This window comes from Orycteropus afer, unplaced genomic scaffold (assembly GCF_000298275.1).
Source record: "Orycteropus afer afer isolate SDZICR_OR568_19922 unplaced genomic scaffold, OryAfe1.0 scaffold00040, whole genome shotgun sequence".
Taxonomy (NCBI): domain Eukaryota; kingdom Metazoa; phylum Chordata; class Mammalia; order Tubulidentata; family Orycteropodidae; genus Orycteropus; species Orycteropus afer.
This window is the reverse complement of record NW_006921627.1, coordinates 1,971,070-1,992,347: the sequence shown is the minus strand read 5'-3', so window position 1 is coordinate 1,992,347 and position 21,278 is coordinate 1,971,070. Positions and strand designations below refer to the sequence as shown.

The 21,278-nt window shown below is 44.9% G+C and overlaps 1 protein-coding gene across 1 annotated transcript in view; it reads left to right on the top strand.

Annotated features, from left to right (window-relative positions):
- IL17RA (interleukin 17 receptor A) overlaps window positions 1-20,715 on the top strand; it is a 39,884-nt gene extending 19,169 nt beyond the window's left edge. Inside the window, exons 2-13 of the mRNA XM_042780445.1 lie at window positions 660-684; window positions 1,404-1,550; window positions 2,840-2,952; window positions 4,894-5,020; window positions 8,455-8,502; window positions 8,705-8,868; window positions 9,536-9,619; window positions 10,001-10,085; window positions 14,978-14,989; window positions 15,709-15,810; window positions 18,087-18,128; window positions 19,208-20,715. Of these exons, the coding sequence (XP_042636379.1) occupies window positions 660-684; window positions 1,404-1,550; window positions 2,840-2,952; window positions 4,894-5,020; window positions 8,455-8,502; window positions 8,705-8,868; window positions 9,536-9,619; window positions 10,001-10,085; window positions 14,978-14,989; window positions 15,709-15,810; window positions 18,087-18,128; window positions 19,208-20,715 (2,457 nt within the window). The remainder of the gene's footprint in view (window positions 1-659; window positions 685-1,403; window positions 1,551-2,839; window positions 2,953-4,893; window positions 5,021-8,454; window positions 8,503-8,704; window positions 8,869-9,535; window positions 9,620-10,000; window positions 10,086-14,977; window positions 14,990-15,708; window positions 15,811-18,086; window positions 18,129-19,207) is intronic.
- The last annotated feature ends 563 nt before the right edge of the window (window positions 20,716-21,278 follow it).

Genomic DNA, 21,278 nt, shown 5'->3' with positions numbered 1-21,278 from the left:
TTACACTTTTCTAATCATTTGTGATATTGGGGCTTCTGAATTTGCCTCCAAACCTCCTTTGGATTTGAAAATTAGCACATATTGCCAAAGTGGGAGTAATGTGATATTTATAATGTAATATTTGTGCTTGAGTATTCTTATCTTTAAGATGAGGCTGAGGATAACACTTCATTGTAAGTGTGTTAGGAGAATTAAATGAGATGATATATATAAATCATTCGGGACAGAGGCTAACACATTTTCCCTGGGGAGTTTATGGGAGTCTGTGAATTTTCTGTAGCGAGGGGTGTCATTTTTGTTCCTCATCCTTCCCCACTTCTTGGAGCACTGTTATCCAGACCCAAGATTAGAAATGTCCAGAGATTTAGCATCAGGGACTTTTTCCTGAGGCACCAAGAGAAACATTGCAGTGTCTTTCAAAGTTATAAAGCTCCCAGGCCATCAAGTGGCAACTCCATTTCGTCCTTCATTCTACTCGAGTGTCATCCTGTTTCTCCTTAGCTGGGCTGAATGAGAAAAGGGCAAGGGGAAAATGGCTCCCCCAAAGAACAGCTCCCAAAAGCAAATTCTTAAAAACAAGCCAGGGGAAACCTCTGGAGCCTTGCTTGTGAATTAAAGTTCTTTTGCAGCCGTAATTACCTTCTTTTTGTTTCCCATAGGGGCTGAACTGCAGAGTCAGAAATAGTAAGTCATCCTTTCTTGTTCTTGTCACTGTTGTTTTCTTAATAAAGGGAGCACCTCCTGCTGACATCTGACAGAAGCTCTGCCCTCCTGCTTAGGATGAGGATGTGGGTTATAACCATCAGCAGGAGGAATCCTTGGGGGGTCTGGGTTGCATGCACCTGGCCTTCCTAGCCAGAATATTTGAGATGCAAAAGTCAGGAAATGAAAAACCGAACTGTCATTTGGATTGTGAAAGTATTCTCTGGGGTGCTGCCCTAGTGAATCTAGAATACAATTTGATTTGCCACAGCTTGTCACTGTAAGAGACATCTGTGGTGTTGCTTTTGTTTTGAATTTCAATTCAAGAAGGAGGCAACTACTTCAAATTTGTATCTGTGCTCACCAGTTAATTAAAGACTCCTGAGATACATTGATAAAACAACTCTTATACTACCCCATCCCTCCTGTGCTCCTGTCTCCAACCACTGCTTCATCTCACAACTAAGTTGTATGTTTCATTTTCTTTCCTGAAATGCCATGTAGTCTTCAGAGCTTTGCAGTGACCACCAGGCAGGCATGAGAAAGAGAAGGGGAGAAAAGGGGGGTGGGCAGTGAAGCAGAAGATCTGACTGAGGGTCACAAGAGAGAAGACTGCAAGCTCCTGAACTGTTTAAGACCTTTGTGGGGCATCTCAGGGGCTCAGCTGTAGTCTCTGATTGCAGCTTTTCCCTGATTGCCAGGTACCTGCCTGGATAACAGCTGGGTCTACCCTCAAAACCTGACCCCCTCATCCCCGAAAGATGTCCAAACCCATCTGCGCTTTGTCCACACTGAGGCAGGAGACCTAGTCCCTGTGGTTTACATCGAATGGACATTGCAAACAGACGGTGAGTGAGATGTCAGTGGGGCCTGGGGGCGTCTACCCATCTCCAAGTGAACCCAACCTATACCTACTGTCCAGACTCCACACTCAGGATTGAGCTTTCAGTCCTGGGCCCAGACATGAGGGCCCAAATTTAGTGCTGAAATGATCAATCATTTAATGTAGTTATTGTTGTTGTGTGCTTTTGAGTTGATTTTTACTCATAGAAACCCGTGTGATAGAGCAGAACTGCCCCATAGGGTCTCCTTGGCTGTAATCTTTACTGAAGCAGATCGCCAGGCCTTTCTTCCATGAGCTGCTGAGTGGGTTCAGACCACTAACCTTTTGGTTAACAGCCAAGTACTTAACCATTGTGCTACCAGAACTCCTTTTCTTGATAACTCCCTTTTAATGTAGTTAAAACTTCTTAAATGTTTTAAATATTGACCCACAATAACTTCTCATCCCACCATCCTTAATGAAAGGCCTTCCCTCAGCCCAGAATCTTCATTGGCTGGGAGGGGGGGGGGCATGTGGTAAATTGTAGGACTATTAACAACAACAACAAAAACCAGGTGCCATCGAGTTGATTCCAACTCATAATGATCCCATGTGTGTCAAAGTAGAATAGTTCTCCATAGGGTATCCATGGCTGTGACTTTCAGAAGACTTTCTTCCAAGGTGCCTCTGGGCGCATTCGAACTGCCACCCTTTGGGTTAATGGCCCACTGCTTAACTATTTGTGCCACAATACCAATTATTTACTGGAAAAAGTAGTAATACATTTGCCAGCCTGCTTGTTCTCTTAATTTAGGGACTAGCACTTTTTGAAACAACATCTCTTAAGCCTCTTCCGTGGTAGACAGTTTTATTACAGATTTGGAAAGACATTGAGGTTAATGAGAGCCAGCTCCTGATTTGTGAACAAGGCATGAGGAAGTTCTGTTTGTAAGGCCCCAGCCTGAATGCTCACTATTGACAACTGCAGCTGCCTCTTGGCCAGTGGAGGTGCTGTCTTTGACACCCATGTCATATTGCTGACCCTCTAGTCCTAAAGATGCAAAGCTTGTGCTTCCAGCCTAGTATAAAATATCCCTTGTCCTGGTCCAGCTAGGAAGTTAATGTCTTTGAGGCAGTTGGCTAACTGAGGCCCAAGAGTGAGCCAAAAGGAACAGGAAGTGAAGAATTAGGTAAGACAGGCAAATTTTTTTATAAGTGTGAACAAGCTAACTGCAGGGAAGTGCCACACCCAGCAGTTTGTCTTAGCTGATCTTCATCTGTTTGTCTGTCTCTTCACTTCCCTCTGTCCTTCAGCCAGTATCCTCTATCTGGAGGGCGCAGAGCTATCTATCCTGCAGCAGGACACCAATGAGCGTCTCTGTGTCAAGTTTGAGTTCCTCTCTAGACTGGAGCATCATCACAAGCGGGTAAGAATCCAGTTCCTGGGTAAACCTTGCTCCTCTGGAGACATCAGCATGGCCTTCTTACCCCCAAACTGAGGCCTTAATTTAGAGCAGTGAAGACTGGAGGTGCTGTGAATCTGAGAAATTCAAAATGGCTGCCTCTGAGAGAAAGAGGGGTTGCATGTCTGCTGTGAGCAGTATTGAGGATGTTTCTACAACTTCTTAGGCATTCTCCTACCCCTGCTTATTCTTCCAGTCTTCCCTAACCATTCTTAAAGAAAGTTGAATCAGAGGACTTCCTCAGCCCTACCTCTTACCATCAGACACTCTGGTAGCATAGTACCTAAGGCACTTGACTGCTAACCAGAAGGCTGGTGGTTCAAACCCACCAGCCACTCCTTGGAAGGAAGGTTGGGCAATCTACTTCTGTAGTGATACTGCCTCAGAAACCCAAGGAGGGGTCACTATGAGTCGGGTCCAACTCGATGGTACATAACAACAACCTCTTACCATCTGTTTGTAACCTGGATTCATCTGGGGCTTGCCTCCAGGAAGGAAAACTTTTGCCCAAACCAAAGAACTGCTGTGGGTGGGGCACAAGCAAAGATTAATCTCACGTTGCTGCTCATGTCAGATGGTAAAACATCAATAATCTTTCAGTTTGTTTAAAGCAGTGGTTCTCAAAGTATGGTCCTAGGACAAGCAGCATTAGTGTCCACCACCACCACCAACAACAACAACGTGCTAGAAATGCAGATTCTTGGGCCCCATCCAGACCTACTAAATCAGATACTCTGGGGGTGGGGCCCAGCAACTGACATTTCCCTGGCCCTCCAGGAGATTTTGAGAGCCATTGGTTCTCAAACAGAACCAAATAGAACAAGTGGCCCTTTGCTGATCTTCCAGAAACACAAGCAGCAGAGACAGTTCCAGTTCCTTTTCCAGGCTTAAGTAGTACCCCCAAAACTTGATTACACTGTTGATGGTAAGGAACAGGTGCCTAGATCTACTTAGAAGCAAAGCAACCTGCCCCCTATGCGAAAATAATAATAATAATAACCTCTTTGCCTTTGAGTCAATTCCGGCTCATAGCGACTCCCATTGGATTTCCAAGGTGGTGACTCTTTACAGAAGCCCTCATCTTTCTTCCATGGAATGACTGATAGGTTTGAATTGCTGACCTTCTGGTTAGTAGTCAAATACCTTAACCACTGTTGTTGTTGTTATGTGCCATCGAGTTGAACCCGACTCATAGCGACCCCTCCTTGGGTTTCCAAGGCGATATCACTACGGATAGTAGATTGCCCAACCTTCCTTCCGAGGAGTGACTGGTGGGTTTGAACTGCCAGCCTTCTGGTTAGCAGTCAAGTGCACTACGCTATCAGAGCTCTCACCTTAACCACTACACAACCATACCCAGGGTAATTAAAATGGGAATTAAGAGTCAAGATCTGTGACCTTCACCATCCGGAGAGTATCTTTCTAACAAAAGTACCTGGGGGCCAAAGGGTGAGTGGGTTTCTCGATAGCTCCCCTGCCCCATCCCTGCTTTTCTGCTGCAGAACATTTTCAAGAGGTCCCTGGCTTTCTCATTTAAGGAGGAAGAGTCTTTTGAAAAATAGTTTTTTAAATACTCTTATGTGCCAGGTCTTCCCATAGCCCAGGGTCCTCTGGCTACAACTCCCTGAGACCCATTGTTCTGGAGCTGGAGAGAGCAGATGGGGAGGGGGAGGGCAATTGCAGCTCTCTCCAGATTGCTTTGCATAAGACACTACTGTCTGCTTAGGAGGCCAGATTTACTTTTTAAATATAGAGATGCAAGCCAAAAGGAATAAAGATGCATTTTTTGTTGTTTTGTTCACATTTTGGCCTGATTTTGGGCGGCATGTGGGGATGGGGTTCTTTGGGCACCCCTGGATAAGAGACATGTGTGTGACCTATCCAATCTCCCTTTCTTCTTTTCAGTGGCGTTTTAACTTCAGCCACTTTGAAGTAGAACCTGGCCAGAAGTATGAGGTGACGGTTCACCACCTGCCCAAGCCCATCCCCTATGGGGACCCAAACCACCAGTCCAGGAACATCTCTGTGCCTGGTAAGAGAGCGTCCTCCCAAGCCATCCTCTTCACCATTTGGCTCTGTGAGAAGAAGCCAGCCTGCTCAGACGTCAGCCTTCCTGCCCAGCTAGACAATGGCTGCCATTGTTAGCCTGTGGTGCCCGCAGGACAAAAACACGCCAGGCACTGGGAGTTCTTGGTGTGCAACCAGCAAAGAGCAATCCCTGTTGGCCCAAATGGTGCATATTGGCCCAAGACCCTGGGAGTTTTATGGGTCCCAGACTCCCTCTCTCTGTGCTTCCTACACAGAAAATATCAGGAAAACCAACTACTCTTGCAAGCATTGTAACTCCTGCTCCCAGCCTCGCCATGGCCTCCATCATGTTGCTCTTAACTTTTGGTCTCAAATCCTGTCTTCCTTTCTCTAACATCTCCCCACTACTCTATCCTGTCCATTAATGCTGCCATGTTTATCTTCTAAAACACCATTTGATATGTGTGCACTTTCAATGTCTCTGTCCTCCCTGGAATCCCAGTGCTTGCCCTTGACCTACATTTCCCATTGTTCAAAGTCAGCTACATCTGGAGCCCAAGCCCTCTTAAGGACAGGGTCTGGGTCTTACACTCATTTGTGCATTCCCCAGAACCTAGAAGATTGCCCTGCATATGAAAGGTGCTTAGGAAGTGCTCATTGAGGATGATGGCGATGACTTTCATCCTTGAAGAACCTCATGCACACACATGCTATCTGCTTCCTGTATTTTACTGTTCTTACTCACTCCTTGACATGCTATTATATACTATTTTTGTTTTTTATTAGTCTCCTCTACTGGCATGTAATCTCTGGAGGGCAAGGACTTTGTCTTTTTCATCACTGTTATCACCAGTGCCTAGAGCATATATCAGTGGGTGACACATATTAGGTGCTCAATAAGGATTTGTTGACTGAGTGAATCTCCCCAATTCCCTCCCCTGTTTCTATAGTAGACTGTCTCAGGCCCTCTCACTCCACAGTGGCTGAAACCTGTGGTTTAGGTACCTCATGCTGCTCTAACAGAAATACAAGTGGAATGGCTTTAACAAACAGGAGTTTATTCTCCTGTTTTGGAGGCTAGAAGTCTGAGTTCAAAGTGCCAGGCTCTAGGGGCTGGGTGAAAGCCCCTCAACCTTGGGCTTCAGCTCTGCCTCTTGCTTCTTGCCCACTGGAGCTGGAGGCTTTCTTCACTGAGGCAGCTGCTGACTGATGAGTCTGACAAACCCAAGGTCAATAAGTAAAAAAGGCACAGTCCCGATATTACCAAACCACACAGCAGGCCATTGATTCAAGTCCATTAAGAGTCCCTAAGATCTCCAATAGAGCCTGGTGGAACCACTGAGACTATGGCCCCGAGCTGCCCTTCAGATCTGGAATTGAACCCACACCTGTGGTTTCCAGCCAAAGTACAGGCATGTGAGTTAAACATTTACCTCAGGTAGACACATGCCCTGGAGAGAACAATCATGGGAGAAGGAAGGGCTGCTTATACACAGGGAGACAGTTCAGGGGGCAGGAGAGTATGAAGGGATGGACACTGGGAAGTGGTACTATGGGGAGGAAGTTGGAGGGGAGCTGTTGCATTGTGGTAAACTGTGGTCAATGACATGAGACAAAGTATATGTGAACTGCTGTGTGGAAAGTGAATTTGCTCTGTAAATCTTCACCCAAATCACAATAAATAAAAATTAAAAAAAAAAAGAGTCCCCAAGATCAGCGGACAATGTAGCAGGCTGCTGAATGACGACTTGGCTACATGCAGGATCCAAGCATGGCAAAAGCTGCAGATCATTCCTAAAACTTCTCCTTATATACTGTAAACAGACCACATTCCTAAGGCAGCTACTCAGCTGCTCATGGCAGATTCCACCATGGAGGTGATTACCAGTCTCACCATGGAGAATAACTACATCCAGCTGCCCAGCCACTCAAAACCAGGCCCAGCCAACTTGACATATAACCTTAACTATCACCCCTGTAACATGTTTTCTTAAACCAAAGTCATTCCTTAAACTGCATTGCAGTTAAGGAAATTGGGGCAGGAGGAACAAGAAGATAACTATGGAGCAGTGGTCCACAGTGTGGTCCCTGGACCAGCAGCATCAAAAAATTACCCAGAACTTGTTAGAAGTACAAGTTCTCAGGACCCAACCTAGACCTTCTAAATCAGAAACTACTGATGATGATGAACACAAAAATTTGAGAAACACTGCTGTGGAGGAACAAAGTACTGCTCATTCTGTAAAAAAGGTAGAGACAACCCAGGAGCGAGGGAGCAACAGGTGAGGAGAGAAGGGACTAGAGTGGACCAAGACTCTTTGGTCATCCATACCAAGCTCAGGAGCAATACACTTGAATCTGGAAGGTTCCCTGAGAGAGGAAGAATGAGGCCAGGCCTCTCTGGACTTACCCTGGAGAGAAACCAAATCAGCCCCCACTCCTATGGGACCTCTGGCCACTAGCAGCTATCTAGCCCTGGGACTTGCTTTGAAGAGGTCATCTTTGAATCAATACCAAGGCAAACCCATTGCAGTTCAGTCAGTTTTGACTCATAGTGACCCTTTGGGACAGAATAGAACTACCCCATAGGATTTCCAAGGCTGTAATCTTTACAGGAGCAGGCTGCCACATATCTCTCCTGTGGAGTGGCTGGAGGGTTCAAACCACTGACCTTTCAGTTAACAGCCAAGCACTTAACCACTCAAAAACAAAACTCACTGCCACTGAGTCAATTCTGACTCATAGTGACCCATTTTGGATTTCTGAGGCAGTAAATCTTTACAGAAGTAGATTGTCCAGTCTTCCTTCTGCAGAGTGGCTGGTGGATTTGAACTGCCAACCTTATGGTTAACAGTCAAATGCCTTAAGCACTACACCACCAGAGCTTCTACACTCAACCACTGCACCATCAAAAAAAACAAACCCACTGCCATTGAGTCAATTCTGACTCATAGCGACCCCCTTTAGGTTTCCAAGGTTGTATATCTTTACAGAAGTCAATTGCCTCATTTTCTTCCCATGGAGTAGCTGGCAGGCTTGAACTGCCAACCTTCTGGTTAGCAGCCAAATGCCTTACCCACTGTGCCACCAGAGCTCCTTTACTACACCCACCATGGCTCCTTTATCTTTGAACCAAAACCAAAAACCACTCACTGCCGTCGAGTCAGATCTGACTCATAGTGACTCCTCCTTGGGTTTCCAAGGGAGTATTACCACAAAGGTAGATTGCCCAATCTTCCTTCTGAAAAGTGGCTGGTGGGTTTGAACCGCCAGCCTTCTGGTTAGCAGTCAAATGCCTTAGGCACTATGCCACCAGAGCTCCTTATCTTTGAACAGACCTCCCCAAAGGAAAAGTTCATTGTCCCTAGTGTTGGGAGTCTGCGAAACTCAACTTTCTAGGCAAAGGTTTAATGGTTTCTCTTTTTTCTGGTTTGGCAGGTTGCAAGGACCCCAGGATGAAGATAACCACAACATGTGTGAGCTTAGGTAACTATTGCTATCCAGTCCCACCTGAGGAATGGGCAGTACTTCACTTGGGAGCGCAGAGATGGCACACACAGACACACACACAGCTTTACTTGGGAGCATAGACACACACATACACACATACACGTTATACACCCAACTTTCTTGGGGGCACACACACACACACATCCTGATTTCTACCCTGAGTCTATGTCCTTGGCAGGCAGCCTGTGGGATCCCAGCATCATGGTGGAGAGACTCGAGAACCACCAACTGCTGGTGAGCTTCATCCTATGGAATGAGTCCACTGACTATCAGATCCTGCTGGACAGTTTTCCTCACATGGAGGACCATGCCTGCCTTGAGAACGGAAAGCGTATTTCTGCGGTAACTGCTTGCCACTTTTTCAGTCTCATGTAGCTCAAAAACCACCCCTCCAAGCTTTGAGTCTCCTCTCCTACTGGTCCTGACAGAACTGTTGCCAGGAACTCAGAGTTCAGCGCTGTGCTTAGTCAATACTTATCCTGGGCTGCTTGGCCCTTTTTCTTTTCTTCTGATTAATGGTTGATAGATCCTCCACTTTCTACCCTTCCCTGGCCACCCACAGCCCTTTGGGTTCTCCCCTCCTCACACTCTCCCCTGTGCTCCTCGTGTTTTGCTTTGTTTATTCTACTTTATATTCCCCAAAAGGATTTGAGGATTAAAAGATAAATGTGGAAATCAAGACAAGGGGAAAATAAAGATAAGGGAAAAAAAAAAAAAAAAAAATGAAGCCAGGAATATGGTTAGCATAGAAAATGCATGCTGTCCCATTCTATACAGCTGCTGGTGTTAGCACAGATTTGTCTCTACAATTCCCAGCAGCCAAAGCAGAGAGGGAAATACCCATTATGAGATGTGTTCATGAGTTAAAAACCCAACAAGCTGCCCTGGAGAAATGCACTTTTTTTCTTGGAACAGAGACCTGAAAAGCACTTCTCCCTTGGCTCTAGGCAGCACTACTCTAGCAAGGCCTTAACCAACTAACCTTACCTATCTTCTACTCTCTCTTAAGCCCGGACAGGAGGATTTCCCCCAGCGGTACAATGTCACATTCCCCATACAAAACTTGAACTGGTGCTGCCGCCACCGAGTGAAAGTGAGTATAGTGGAGACAAGCATGAGAGTGTATGGATCTGTGGGCATTCCTGCTAGCTGGACAAGGAGGGCAGAAGGGCAGTTCATGGATTTGTGCTCTCTCCATGGACCCAGCACTGCATTGTCTGGTATCCATTGCCTGGCAAGGCACCATCTTGGCCTTTCTCCAGTCCCATTCTCCCAGCCTCACCTGGGCAAGGGGCCTTTGACCTCCACTCTCAAATGGAAGATGGGATCTCACAGCTATATGGAGACTGTAGAGTAGCCACCCGCAGTCCATTACCCTCCACTAGCCTCTGTGGACAGGAAGGCACTGGGAAGGGAGCCCTATGTTCCCCAGCATCTCTAGTCCTTCTCTTCCCTGTTCTCTCTGCTCTTGCAGATCCAGCCTTTCTTCAACAGTTGTCAGAATGACTGCATCAGACACATCATGAACATTAGCTGCCCAGAAGCTCCAGAAATTCCAGGTAGGCAGGACATGGCTGTCCTGGGATATATTTGGGGATGAGCGTGAATAAAGACTGACAGCTTGAAGTAAATCCTGACCTGCTTCTAAGAGTGAAAGAGAGTTAATTCGATCTGGAGTTATTTTGGATTGAGGTATAGTGTGGGGCTTTACAGTGACATAGTCCTTGATTGGAATCTTGATTGCCTTCCATGGGCTGTATAACCTTGGGCAAAATACTTAACCATTCTGAGCCTCAACTTCCTTGACTGGAAAACGGAGATTATCATTTTCGTAGAGTTACAGTGATCATTGGAGTCCTTGGGTGGCACAAGGAGTTAATGAACTTGGCTGTTAACTAAAAGGTTCACCCTCTTCTGCCCTCTGCCCCCCACCCCCCACCCTGAGGCATCTCAGGAGAAAGACCTGGCAATTTACTTCCAAAATATCAGCCTTTGAAAAACCAGTTCTACTCTAACACACATCAACTCAATGGCAACTGGCCTGGTTTTATACCATTGCTGTCAAGTCAATTACAATTCATGATGAGTCCATGTTTTACAGAACAGACTGTACCATAGGGTTTTCTTGATTGTAATCTGCTTACTTATGTGTGCCAAGAAGGAAGGTGTCATCCACTTCTCAAAGAAGTGACCAGAGAAAACCTTATGAATAGCAGTGAAACACTGTCTGATATATTACTAGAAAACTTTATGAATAGCCCTGAAATATTGTCTAATATAGTGCTGGAAGATGAGCCTCTGAAGTTGGAAGGCACTCAAAATACCACTGGAGAAGAGCTGCCTCATCAAAGTAATGTCGGCCTTAATAACCATCGATGGAGTAAAGCTTTCAGGACCTTCATTTGCTGATGGGGCACTACACAAAATGGGAAGAAACACCTGCAAATATCCATTAACAGTCAGAACATGGAATGTACAAAGTGTGAATCTAGGAAAATTGGAAGTTGTCAAAAATGAAATGGAATGCAAAAAAAGATTGCTATCCTAGGCATTAATGAGATGAAATGGACTGGTATTGGCCATTTGAATCAGACAATCATGATCTACCACACCAGGAATGACAAATTGAAGAGGAATGGTGTCACATTCATCATCACAAAGTATATTTCAAGATCTATCCTGACGTACAATGCTGTCAGTGATAGGATAGCATCCATATGCCTACAAGGAAGACTAGTTAACACTACTATTTTTCAAATTTACACACCAACACTAAAGCCAAAGGTGAAGAAATTGAAGATTTTTACCAATTTTCACAGTCTAAAATTGACTAAACATGCAATCAAAATGTATTGATGATTACTGGTGATTGGAATGCAAAAGTTAGAAACAAAGAAGAGTCATCGATATTTGGAAAGTATGACCTTGGTGATAGAAATGACACTGGAGATTGCAAGATAGAATTTTGCAAGACCAACAACTTATTCATTGAAAATACCTTTTTTCAACAACATAAATGGTGATACACATGGACCTAGCCAGATGGAACACACAGGAATCAGATTGACTACATCTGTGGAAAGAGGCTATGGAGAAGCTCAAAATCATCAGTCAAAACAAGGCCAAGCAAGAGCTGATTGTGCAACAGACTATCAACTGCTCATAGTTGAAGTTGCTCATAGTTCAAGTTGAAGCTGAAGAAAATTAGAAGTCTACAAGAGCTAATATATGACCTTGAGTATATCCCACCTGAATTTAGAGATCATCTGAAGAATAGATTTGATGCATTGAACACCAATGACTGAAAGCTAGACAAATTGTGGGATGACATCAAGAACATCATACATGAAGAAAGCATAGTCATTAAAAAGACAGGAAAGGTAAGTATTGATTTGGGAGAAGGAAAAGGCAATATATTTATAAATAAATATCTAAAAATATAGGAAAGGAAGAAAAGACCACAATGAATATCAGAAGAGACTCTGACACTTGCTCTTGAAAGGAGAGTAGCTAAAGCAAATGGAAGAAATGACAAGATAAAAGAGCTGAATGGAAGGTTTCCAAGGGCAACTTGAGAAGACAGAGTAAAATATTATAATGAAATGTGCAAACACCTGGGGTTAGAAAACCAAAAGGGAAGAACATACTTGGCATTTCTCAAACTGAAAGAACTGAAGAAAAAATTCAGGCCTTTAGTTGCAGTATTGAAGAATTCTATGGACAAAATATTGAATGATGCAGGAAGCATCAGAAGATGAAAGGAATACATAGTGACTGTAGTCACTGTACCAGAAAGAATTGGTCAGTGTTCAACTATTTCAGGAGGTAGCATATGATCAAGAATCAATGGTAATGAAAGAAGTCCAAGCTGCACTGAAGGAATTGGTGAAAAATAAGGCTCCAGGAGTTGACAGAATACCCAGTGAGATGTTTCCACAAACAGATGGAACACTGGCTTACTCGTCTGTGCCAAGAAATCTGGAAGACAGCTACTTGGCCAACTGACTGGAAGAGATCCATATTTGTGCCCATTCCAAAGAAAGGTGATCCAACAGAATATAGAAATTGTTTAACAATATCATTAATATCACATGCAAGTAAAATTTTGCTGAAACTAATTCAAAAACAGTTGCAGCAGTATATTGACAGGTAACTTGCAGAAATTTAAGCCAGATTCAGAAGAGGACACAGCAGGAGGGGTATCATTGCTAATGTCAGATGGATCTTGGCTGAAAGCAAAGAATACCAGAAAGATGTTTACCTTTTGTTGACTATGCAAAGGCATTTGACTGTGTGGATTGTAACAAATTATGGATAACATCACAAAGAATAGGAATTCCATAACACTTAATTGTGCTCATGAAGAGCCTGTACATAAACGAAGAGGCTATCATTCAAATGGAACAAGGGGGTACTGCATGGTTTAAAATCAGTGAGGGTGTGCATCAGTGTGATATCCTTTCACCATACTTATTCATTCTGCATGCTGAGCAAATAATCTGAGAAGCTGGACTATATGAAGAAGAACATGGCATCGAGAATGAGGAAGACCCTTTAACAACCTGCACTATGCAGATGACACAGCCTTGCTTGCTGAAAGTGAAGATGACTTGAAGCACTTAATGATAAATATCAAAGACCATAGTCTTCAGTATGGATTACACCTCAACATGAAGAAAACAATTATCCTCACAACTGGACCAAAAAAGCAACATCATGATAAATGGAAAAAATATTGAAGTTTGTCAAGGATTTCATTTTACTTGGATCTACAAGCAACACCCAAAGAAATAGCAGTCAAGAAGTTAGACACTGTATTGCACTGGGCAAATCTGCTGCAAAAGACCTCTTTAAAGTGTTAAGGAACAAAGATGTTACTTTGAAGAATAAGGGGTGCCTGAGCCAAACCATGGTATTTTCAGTAGCCTCATATGCATGTGAAAGCTGGATAATGAATAAGGAAGACTGTAGAAGAATTAATGTATTTGAATTGTGGTGTTGGCAAACAATACTGAAAATAACCATGGACTGACAAAAGAATGAACAAATCTGTCCTAGAAGAAGTACAGCCAGAATGTTCCTTGGAAGTGAGAATGGCCGGACTTCATCTCACCTACTTTGGTCATGTGGTCAGAAAGGACCATTCCCTGGAGAAGGATATCATCCTTGGTAAAGTGGAGGGTCAGCAAAGAAGGGGAAGACCCTCAATGAGTGGCTCCAGTGATGGGCTCCAGTATAGCAAGCATTGTGAGGATAGCACACGACAGGCAGTGTTTCATTCTGTTGTACATAGGGTGGCTATGAGTCAGAGTTGACTCACAGTACCTAACAATGATATCAGCAACAACAATCTTAATGGAAGCCAATCAGAAGGCCTTTCTTCTGTGGTGCCACTGAATGGGTTTGAACCACCAACCTTTAGGTTAATAGTCTAATACAAATTGTATGCTTCCACCCAGGAACCTTTCTGGTTATATAAACCAAAAAATATAAACCCACTACTATTAAGTTGACTGTGACTTTTAGTGACCCTGTCGGACAGAGTAGAATTGCCCCATAGGGTTTCCAAGGCCATAAATCTTTATGGAAGCAGACTGCCTCATCTTTCTCCTGCAGAGCAGCTGATGGGTTTGAACAGCCAACCTCGTGGTTAGTTAGCCAATGCTTTAACCACTGTCCTACTAGGGCTCTTTTGTTATACTCAAATTCACTCACTGCTGTGGAGTCAGATCTGACTCATAGCTACCCCTCCTTGGGTTTCTGAGGTGGTATCACTACAGAAGTAGTTTGCCCAATCTTCCTTCTGAGGAGTGGCCGGTGGGTTTGAACTGCCAGCCCTCTGGTTGGCAGTCAACTGCCTTAGGCACTGTGTCACCAGAGCTCCTCTTTTTGTTACAGTGATCATTAAATAGCTATTTTTGCCATGTACTGAAAAAGATGCTTTAGCGTGTTGTCCTATTTTTAATCTTCCCAAAGTGTGAGTCACAAGAACACTATTAAGATATAGAGATTCTATTCCCTCTCCAAGTTTATGTGATGAGGAAACTGAGGCACAGAGATGTTAAATAACTTGCCCAAGATCACACACCAAGGAAGTGGCAGAGCACAAGTTCCTACTGAGCCTGTTAGACTCATAGCCCATTCCTTCCCCATGTGCTGTCATCAAATTCTAGTTCAGAAGCTGTTGACCACAGCCTAACATGAGGCTACAGCTAAATGCTGTTAAGAAAGCAACAGATGTTTCCCTGACCTGGAAGAGAACCCCGGTCTCCCAAGTGAGAGGCCAGGCATTTCAGTAAATCAATAACTCAGAGTGTTTCCTATGGCTGATTTCATTAACTTTCTAAACTTTCTAAAGTTCTTGGTACAGGCCCTCAGTAAATGTCAGGGATGGTTTTTGTGATGACTACAAATAATTAAGAATACTCTTTTCCCTTTGTTTCCATTACAGGCATGATTGCAGGTAAGCCCAGACCTCCTTCCCATAATGCTATAGGACCCTTCAGGAGACAGTCCCCAGGGGCCACACAAGGAGCTCCTGGCTGGGCCTTTCAAGGAGCCATGCACACAAGACTGAACTGAGAGGCCAGTCCGGGAGTGGGTATCTTATTCTCTAGAGAAGCAGAACCAGTGAGATAAATAGAGCGACATTTACTTCAAGGGATCGGCTCATACAATTATGGGGGCTGAAAAGCTCCAAACCTATAGGTCAGGTGACAGACTGGAGACTTCCGCTGGCTGACGGGATTGTAGAGGGCTAGTAAGTCCAAAATCTGTAGGTCAAGCAGCAAGCTGAGACTTCTGCAGGCTCATGTCCCAAGATCCATAGGTTAGCAACAGGAAGAGTGCAGAGTCAAGAAAGAAAAAGTTCTGCCAAAATACCTATTTATGATCTGAAGGCAGACCATACCCTAAAGAACTCCCCTTTCAACTGATTGAATACATTACGTTATGGAAGGTGATTGCATTACATTGCATTCGATTACATTATGGAACATCAACTAGTTTACTGTTTGGCAAAAGCCTAGCCATGTTGATACATAAAATTAACTAGCCCAGTGGATGAGGGCATCGGCATCTCATGGTGAGAGCCAGAGAGGACAGAACGTGGGGCTAGGCAATTGCGGGGCTGGAGTTCTAGGGCTGTCCTGCTGTTTTGTTCACACTGTTCTGTTCACACAGATTACATGCCCCTGTGGGCGTACGTGGTCATCACGGGTATTGCCATCCTGCTGGTGGCCTCTGTCATCCTGTTCATCATCTGCATGACTTGGAGAATGTCTGGTAAGGGGCAAAGTCATGGGAGGCTGCGTCCTGGGACTCTCCCCTCTGCGCTTGTCTTTCTTCCTATGGCATCCCTGCCCTTTCTTCTCATTCCAGTCCTGCAGCTAGACCTTCTCTGGAAGGCTGTGGTCTAAGGAGGCCTTCACTCACAGCCCTGCAATCTCAAATTAAGTGTAGACACTGCCTCTGGTGTGCCACCTTGAGTTCAGTTGTCAAGAACTCAGAACTTGGAGTCAGGCAGACCTGGGCTTCGAGACCAGCTCCACCACTTAATACCTGGGCAATTACTTCATTCTCAGAACCTCAGATTCCTCTTTTGTAAGATGGAAATTACATTGATACCCATGCCATAAAACTATCACAAGGATTTCATAAAGTAATGCATGTGAATTCTTATCCTGGCACATCTTGTTTGCTCAATATTTGTTAGCCATGATTATGTTTATCATTATTACAATTAATATTAGTAAAAACAACAGGTTGAAGAAGCTAGGATGGAGTTTCCTTGCATCAGAAATAATCAGCAGATAACAATTTTAAGACACTATTGATTAGAAGAAGCATTTCCATTTCAGAGATGTTAAAATGTGGAGCGAAAATTGCGTCTTAGAACCAGTGAGACAGGGTAGATCTCACTTGAAAGCTACCCAAGATAATAAAATGAAAGTTACGTCTCTGAATGAAAAGAGCAGCCTGAACAACCCTATCCTGCAGCCCCCAGACTCGTACTCAGGGAGAGGAGCAGGAGACAGCACAAGTAAGAGAACCTCAGGCTCTAGACTCAGAACACATGGATATGGATCCCACCCACCTCGTTAGATTTATAGTCAAAAAGAAGTTACTTACCAAACCTCAGATTCAGTTTTCTTCTCTGTAAGATGGGATAATAATGCCTGTCTCTCAGGATGTGGTGAGGATTAAATGAGCCCAAAAAAGTATTTGGTGGTTATTAATCAATATCAGTTCCTTTCCCTCCTGCAACCCTCTACTGGCTGAGTTCTAAGCAGGGGAGAACTTGGGTCATCAGTGGACTTTCCCTTCCTCCTTCATGACCTTCAGCTATTTCTTCAGTTATCTGAGGTGCTCTCTCCACACTTACCAATGATAGCCTCATCACACCTAGATCCTGAGAAGCTGGTTAATTAATTACCATTGTATGATGGAAGGACCACCAAACCAAGAGTGAGAAGACCTAGGTTTGGGACCTCCTCCAAAAGGGGTTGGGAGGGTGAAATAAGATCATGTCTGCCAGTACTTTACAAACTGTAAAGTTCTCCATTGATATCAAAGAGACCTTTTGTTTCCTTCCTGTTTTTGCACCCTTTCCTGAAGTACTCCACACCACACACAGGGTGAATGAAAGGTCAGGATAGAAACTTCAGTAGTTACATTGGTATCTTTTCACAATTCTGGAAAATGGCCCAAAGGGTGGGGATTGAAATTCAGGTCCTAAAAAGCTTACCTGTTGTTGTTGTTGTTTGGTGCCGTTGAGTTGGCTCTGACTTATAGTGACTCTGTACAACAGAAAGAAATACCTTATCTGAGCATCAGTGAATTTCATCAACTTGATGGCAGTGAGTTTGGTTTTAAGGATACTTCTGGGAAAAGGTGTTTCCTCAAGTAGAGGGTCTACTTTGAGGGGAAAGGGAGAGAAGCTAGGGCCAGCCCTGTAATAAGTACCAGGGAGGAGGCCCCAGTTGCCATCTGGCCAGTCTCACTCAACAGGGTCATTTCTACAGAATAACAGTAACCCAATGACTGATCTTATACAACATACATGATCTCATTTCATCCCCGCTCACAAACCCATTTTACAGAGGAAGAAACTGAGTTTCAGAGATGCTAATTAGTAACTTTCGTAGATCACAAAACAAATGGTGGCAGAACCAGGATTCACACCAGGGTTTCTGAACTACACAGCACAGTCTCCCTGCGAAGGCCCAGAAGCTTCCCTTACTTCCCCTTACCTTTTATCAGGGGCGGGAGAAAACCAAAACCAAACCCACTGCCATCGAGTCGATTCTCCTCATAGCAACCCCCATTGGGTTTCCAAGGCAGTAAATCTTTACAGAAATAGAATGCTTTGTCTTGCTTCCACAGAGTAGCTGGTGGGTTTGAACCACGAACCTTCTGGTTAGCAGTCAGATGCCTTAGGCACTGTGCTACCAGAGCTCCAGGGGCAGGAGAGTACCCTCATTAAACAACCCTATCCCTTTGAGTTGAGTCCCTGCTTGTCTTTCAAAAGAGCCTCACCTGTGTATTTCTTTTCCTTTCAGGGTCTCATCATGAAAAATGTAATAATAACTCCAAACATACTGGTATGTATTTCCTTTGTTTGAGTGGATTGGCTTTTGTGTGTGTTTTCATTTTTAAAGGAGTGGTGGAGGGTTCTTTTGGGATAAACAGGTAGGTCACCTTCTGGACTTTAATACCTAAGTCCCTCCAGGGACCTCACCTTTTAGAGAAACTGCCTTGTAACATCCCACAGAGAGGGATTTCAGGGTACCTCAAATAACCAGAACTGGGATAATAACATTTTTAATGACTTAGACAAGGAAGGGAAGGGAAGGTATGTTGTTTTTGTTGTTGTGTTCCTTCTAGTTGATTCCAACTCATAGTGACCCTATAGGACAGAGTACAACTGCCTCATAGGGTTTCTAAGGCTGTGTGATCTTATGGGAGCAGATCACCAATCTTTTTTCTCATGGAGCCACTAGTGAGTTCAAACCACCAACTTTTAAGTTCGCAGCTGAGTGCTTAACCATTGCACCACCAGGGCTCCTTGAGGGATGATAAGTGCAAAATATTTTTTGAAAACTAAGTCCTCCTGTATAGCAGATAGCAATATAACTATTTCAAAAGCAGGCCTTTGTGCCTTTTTCTTTTTCTTTTTCATTAATATTATTAACCCACCAACCCACGGCCATGGAATTGATTCATAGCAATCCTATAGGGCAGAATAGAACTGCTCCATAGGGTTTCCAAGGCTATAAATCTTTATGGAAAGCAATTGCCTCATCTTTCTCCCATGGACCAGTGGGTGAATGCTAACTGCTGACCTTTTGGTTAGCCAAATGCTTTAACTACTGAACCACCAGAGCACCTTAGAATTATTAAATTATACACTAAAGTCTAGATGGGAATGTGTGAGAGAGAGAGTCTTCAGAAAATACCAGACTATGATTTTTCAGGCAGCCAAAACAAGGTGAAATGGCAGCAATTGGCTTATCCCAAAAGGCCTTGGTTGCATTTCTTAGGCTAGGGAGCCAATCTTTGCATTCCTATAGTCCAGGCCCTCCTAGGCTGACCAGCAGGGACCCACCCCTGGCCTGTGATATGAAGACCAGCAGAAACACACACCTGAACCTGTGGTCTTGGCTTCCTTTCTTCCTCTCAGATGTCCTGACCACAGCTGACCTGAATGCCCCAACCCTGAAGCCACGGAAGGTCTGGATTGTCTACTCAGCCGACCATCCCCTCTATGTGGATGTGGTCCTAAAGTTCACCCAGTTCCTGATCACTGTGTGTGGCACCGAGGTGGCCCTTGATCTGCTGGAGGAACAGGTCATCTCTGAAGTGGGAGTCATGACTTGGGTAGGACGCCAGAAGCAGGAAATGGTTGAAAGCAACTCCAAGATCATTATCCTGTGCTCTCGGGGCACCAGGGCCAAGTGGCAGGCTATCCTTGGCTGGGAAGAGCCTGCCATCCAGCTGCGGTGTGACCGCTATAAGCCTGCTGGGGACCTTTTTACGGCAGCCATGAACATGATCCTACCAGACTTCAAGAAGCCAGCCTGCTTTGGCACCTATATCATCTGCTACTTCAGTGACATCAGCAGTGAGGATGATATCCCCGACCTCTTCAACATCACTTCCAGGTACCCACTCATGGACAAATTTGAGGAGATTTACTTCCGCATCCAGGACCTGGAGATGTTTGAACCTGGCCAGATGCACTGCGTAGGGGAGCTCACAGGGGAAAACTACCTGCAGAGCCCCAGCGGCTGGCAGCTCAAGAAAGCCATGGATCGGTTCCGGGAGCATCAGACTCAATGCCCTGATTGGTTTGAGCGTGAGAACCTTTGCTCAGCAGATGACCAGGATCTGCCATCCCTGGATGAAGAGGTGTTTGAGGAGCCACTGCTGCCATCAGGAAGAGGGATCCTGAAACAGAAGCCCCTGGTACGGGAGCCTGCCTCTGAGGACTGTCTAGTGGTAGATCTGATTATCAGCAAAGAGGAAAGAGAAGTCTCGAAGCTAGAACCTCAGCTCCAGCTCCAGAGAGAGCCAGCAGCCCAGACCCTCCAAACCGTGGTACTACCTGAGGACAGGGTCCTTCCAGCACAAGCAGTGCTGCTCATGCCTCTCGCTGACAAAACTGGTATAGCCAGCCGTCTGACTATAATGGAAGAAGGTGAGGCCTGCCCATTGTTGGAGGCCCCTGGCCCACAGCGGAACGATGTTCTTTTCCACCCTGTGGATCCAGAAGCCTCACCTCTCTGCAGCACCCCAATGGCATCGCCTGACCACCTCCCACAAGATGTAAGGGAGCAGCTTGAAGGCTTGATGTTCTCACTTTTCCAGCAGAGTCTGAATGGCCAGATCCAGGAGGTCCTCAAAGACCCCCATACACCTTACGAGGAGGAGCAGAGGCAGTCGGTGCAGTCTGATCAGGGCTATATCTCCAGGAGCTCCCCACAGCCCCCCGATGGACTTACAGAAATGGAGGAAGAGGAAGAAGAAGAGCAGGACTTGGGGAAGTCAGCTGAGCAACTCTCTCCTGAGGCCCTAGAGAACCTGAAGAGCCTCCAGCAACAGCTCTTCTTCCAAGAGCTTCAGAAGAGCTCTGGCTGGGACAGTGTGGAGCTGGAGAGGCTGCCTGCAAAATGGCAGACATCTCTATAGGGGTCTCCCAGACGAGAACATTGAGAGAAGGCTGTATGTGTACATGGGTATACACGTGTATATATATATATATGTATGTGTGTGTGTGTGTGTGTGTGTGTCCGTCCCTGAGTGTGTTTGTTCATGTGTAAAGTATACATCTTTGAAATATAAACATCTTGATTCTGATCCCTGAGCAGACTTTTTTTTCCCCCCAATATAACTATCTGGATTTCTTCCATCCCCATGAAAATCCAGAACCTATTCCCAAAAGTTAATGACAGAATGTCCTTGAGTTGCCATAATTCGTTCATTCAACATTATTCGGCACCTACTATGTGTCAGACAGGAAGGAGCTCTGGTAGCATAGTGTCTAAGGCACTTGACTGCTAACCAGAAGGCTGGCGGTTCAAACCCATCAGCCACTCCTCGGAAGGAAAATGGGGCAATCTACTTCCGCAGTGATACCACCTCGGCAACCCAAGGAGGGGTCGCTATGAGTCGGATCCAACTTGACGGCACATAACAACAACAACATGTGTCAGACATCTGAGATGCACAGAAAAGTTGCACACATTTGACCC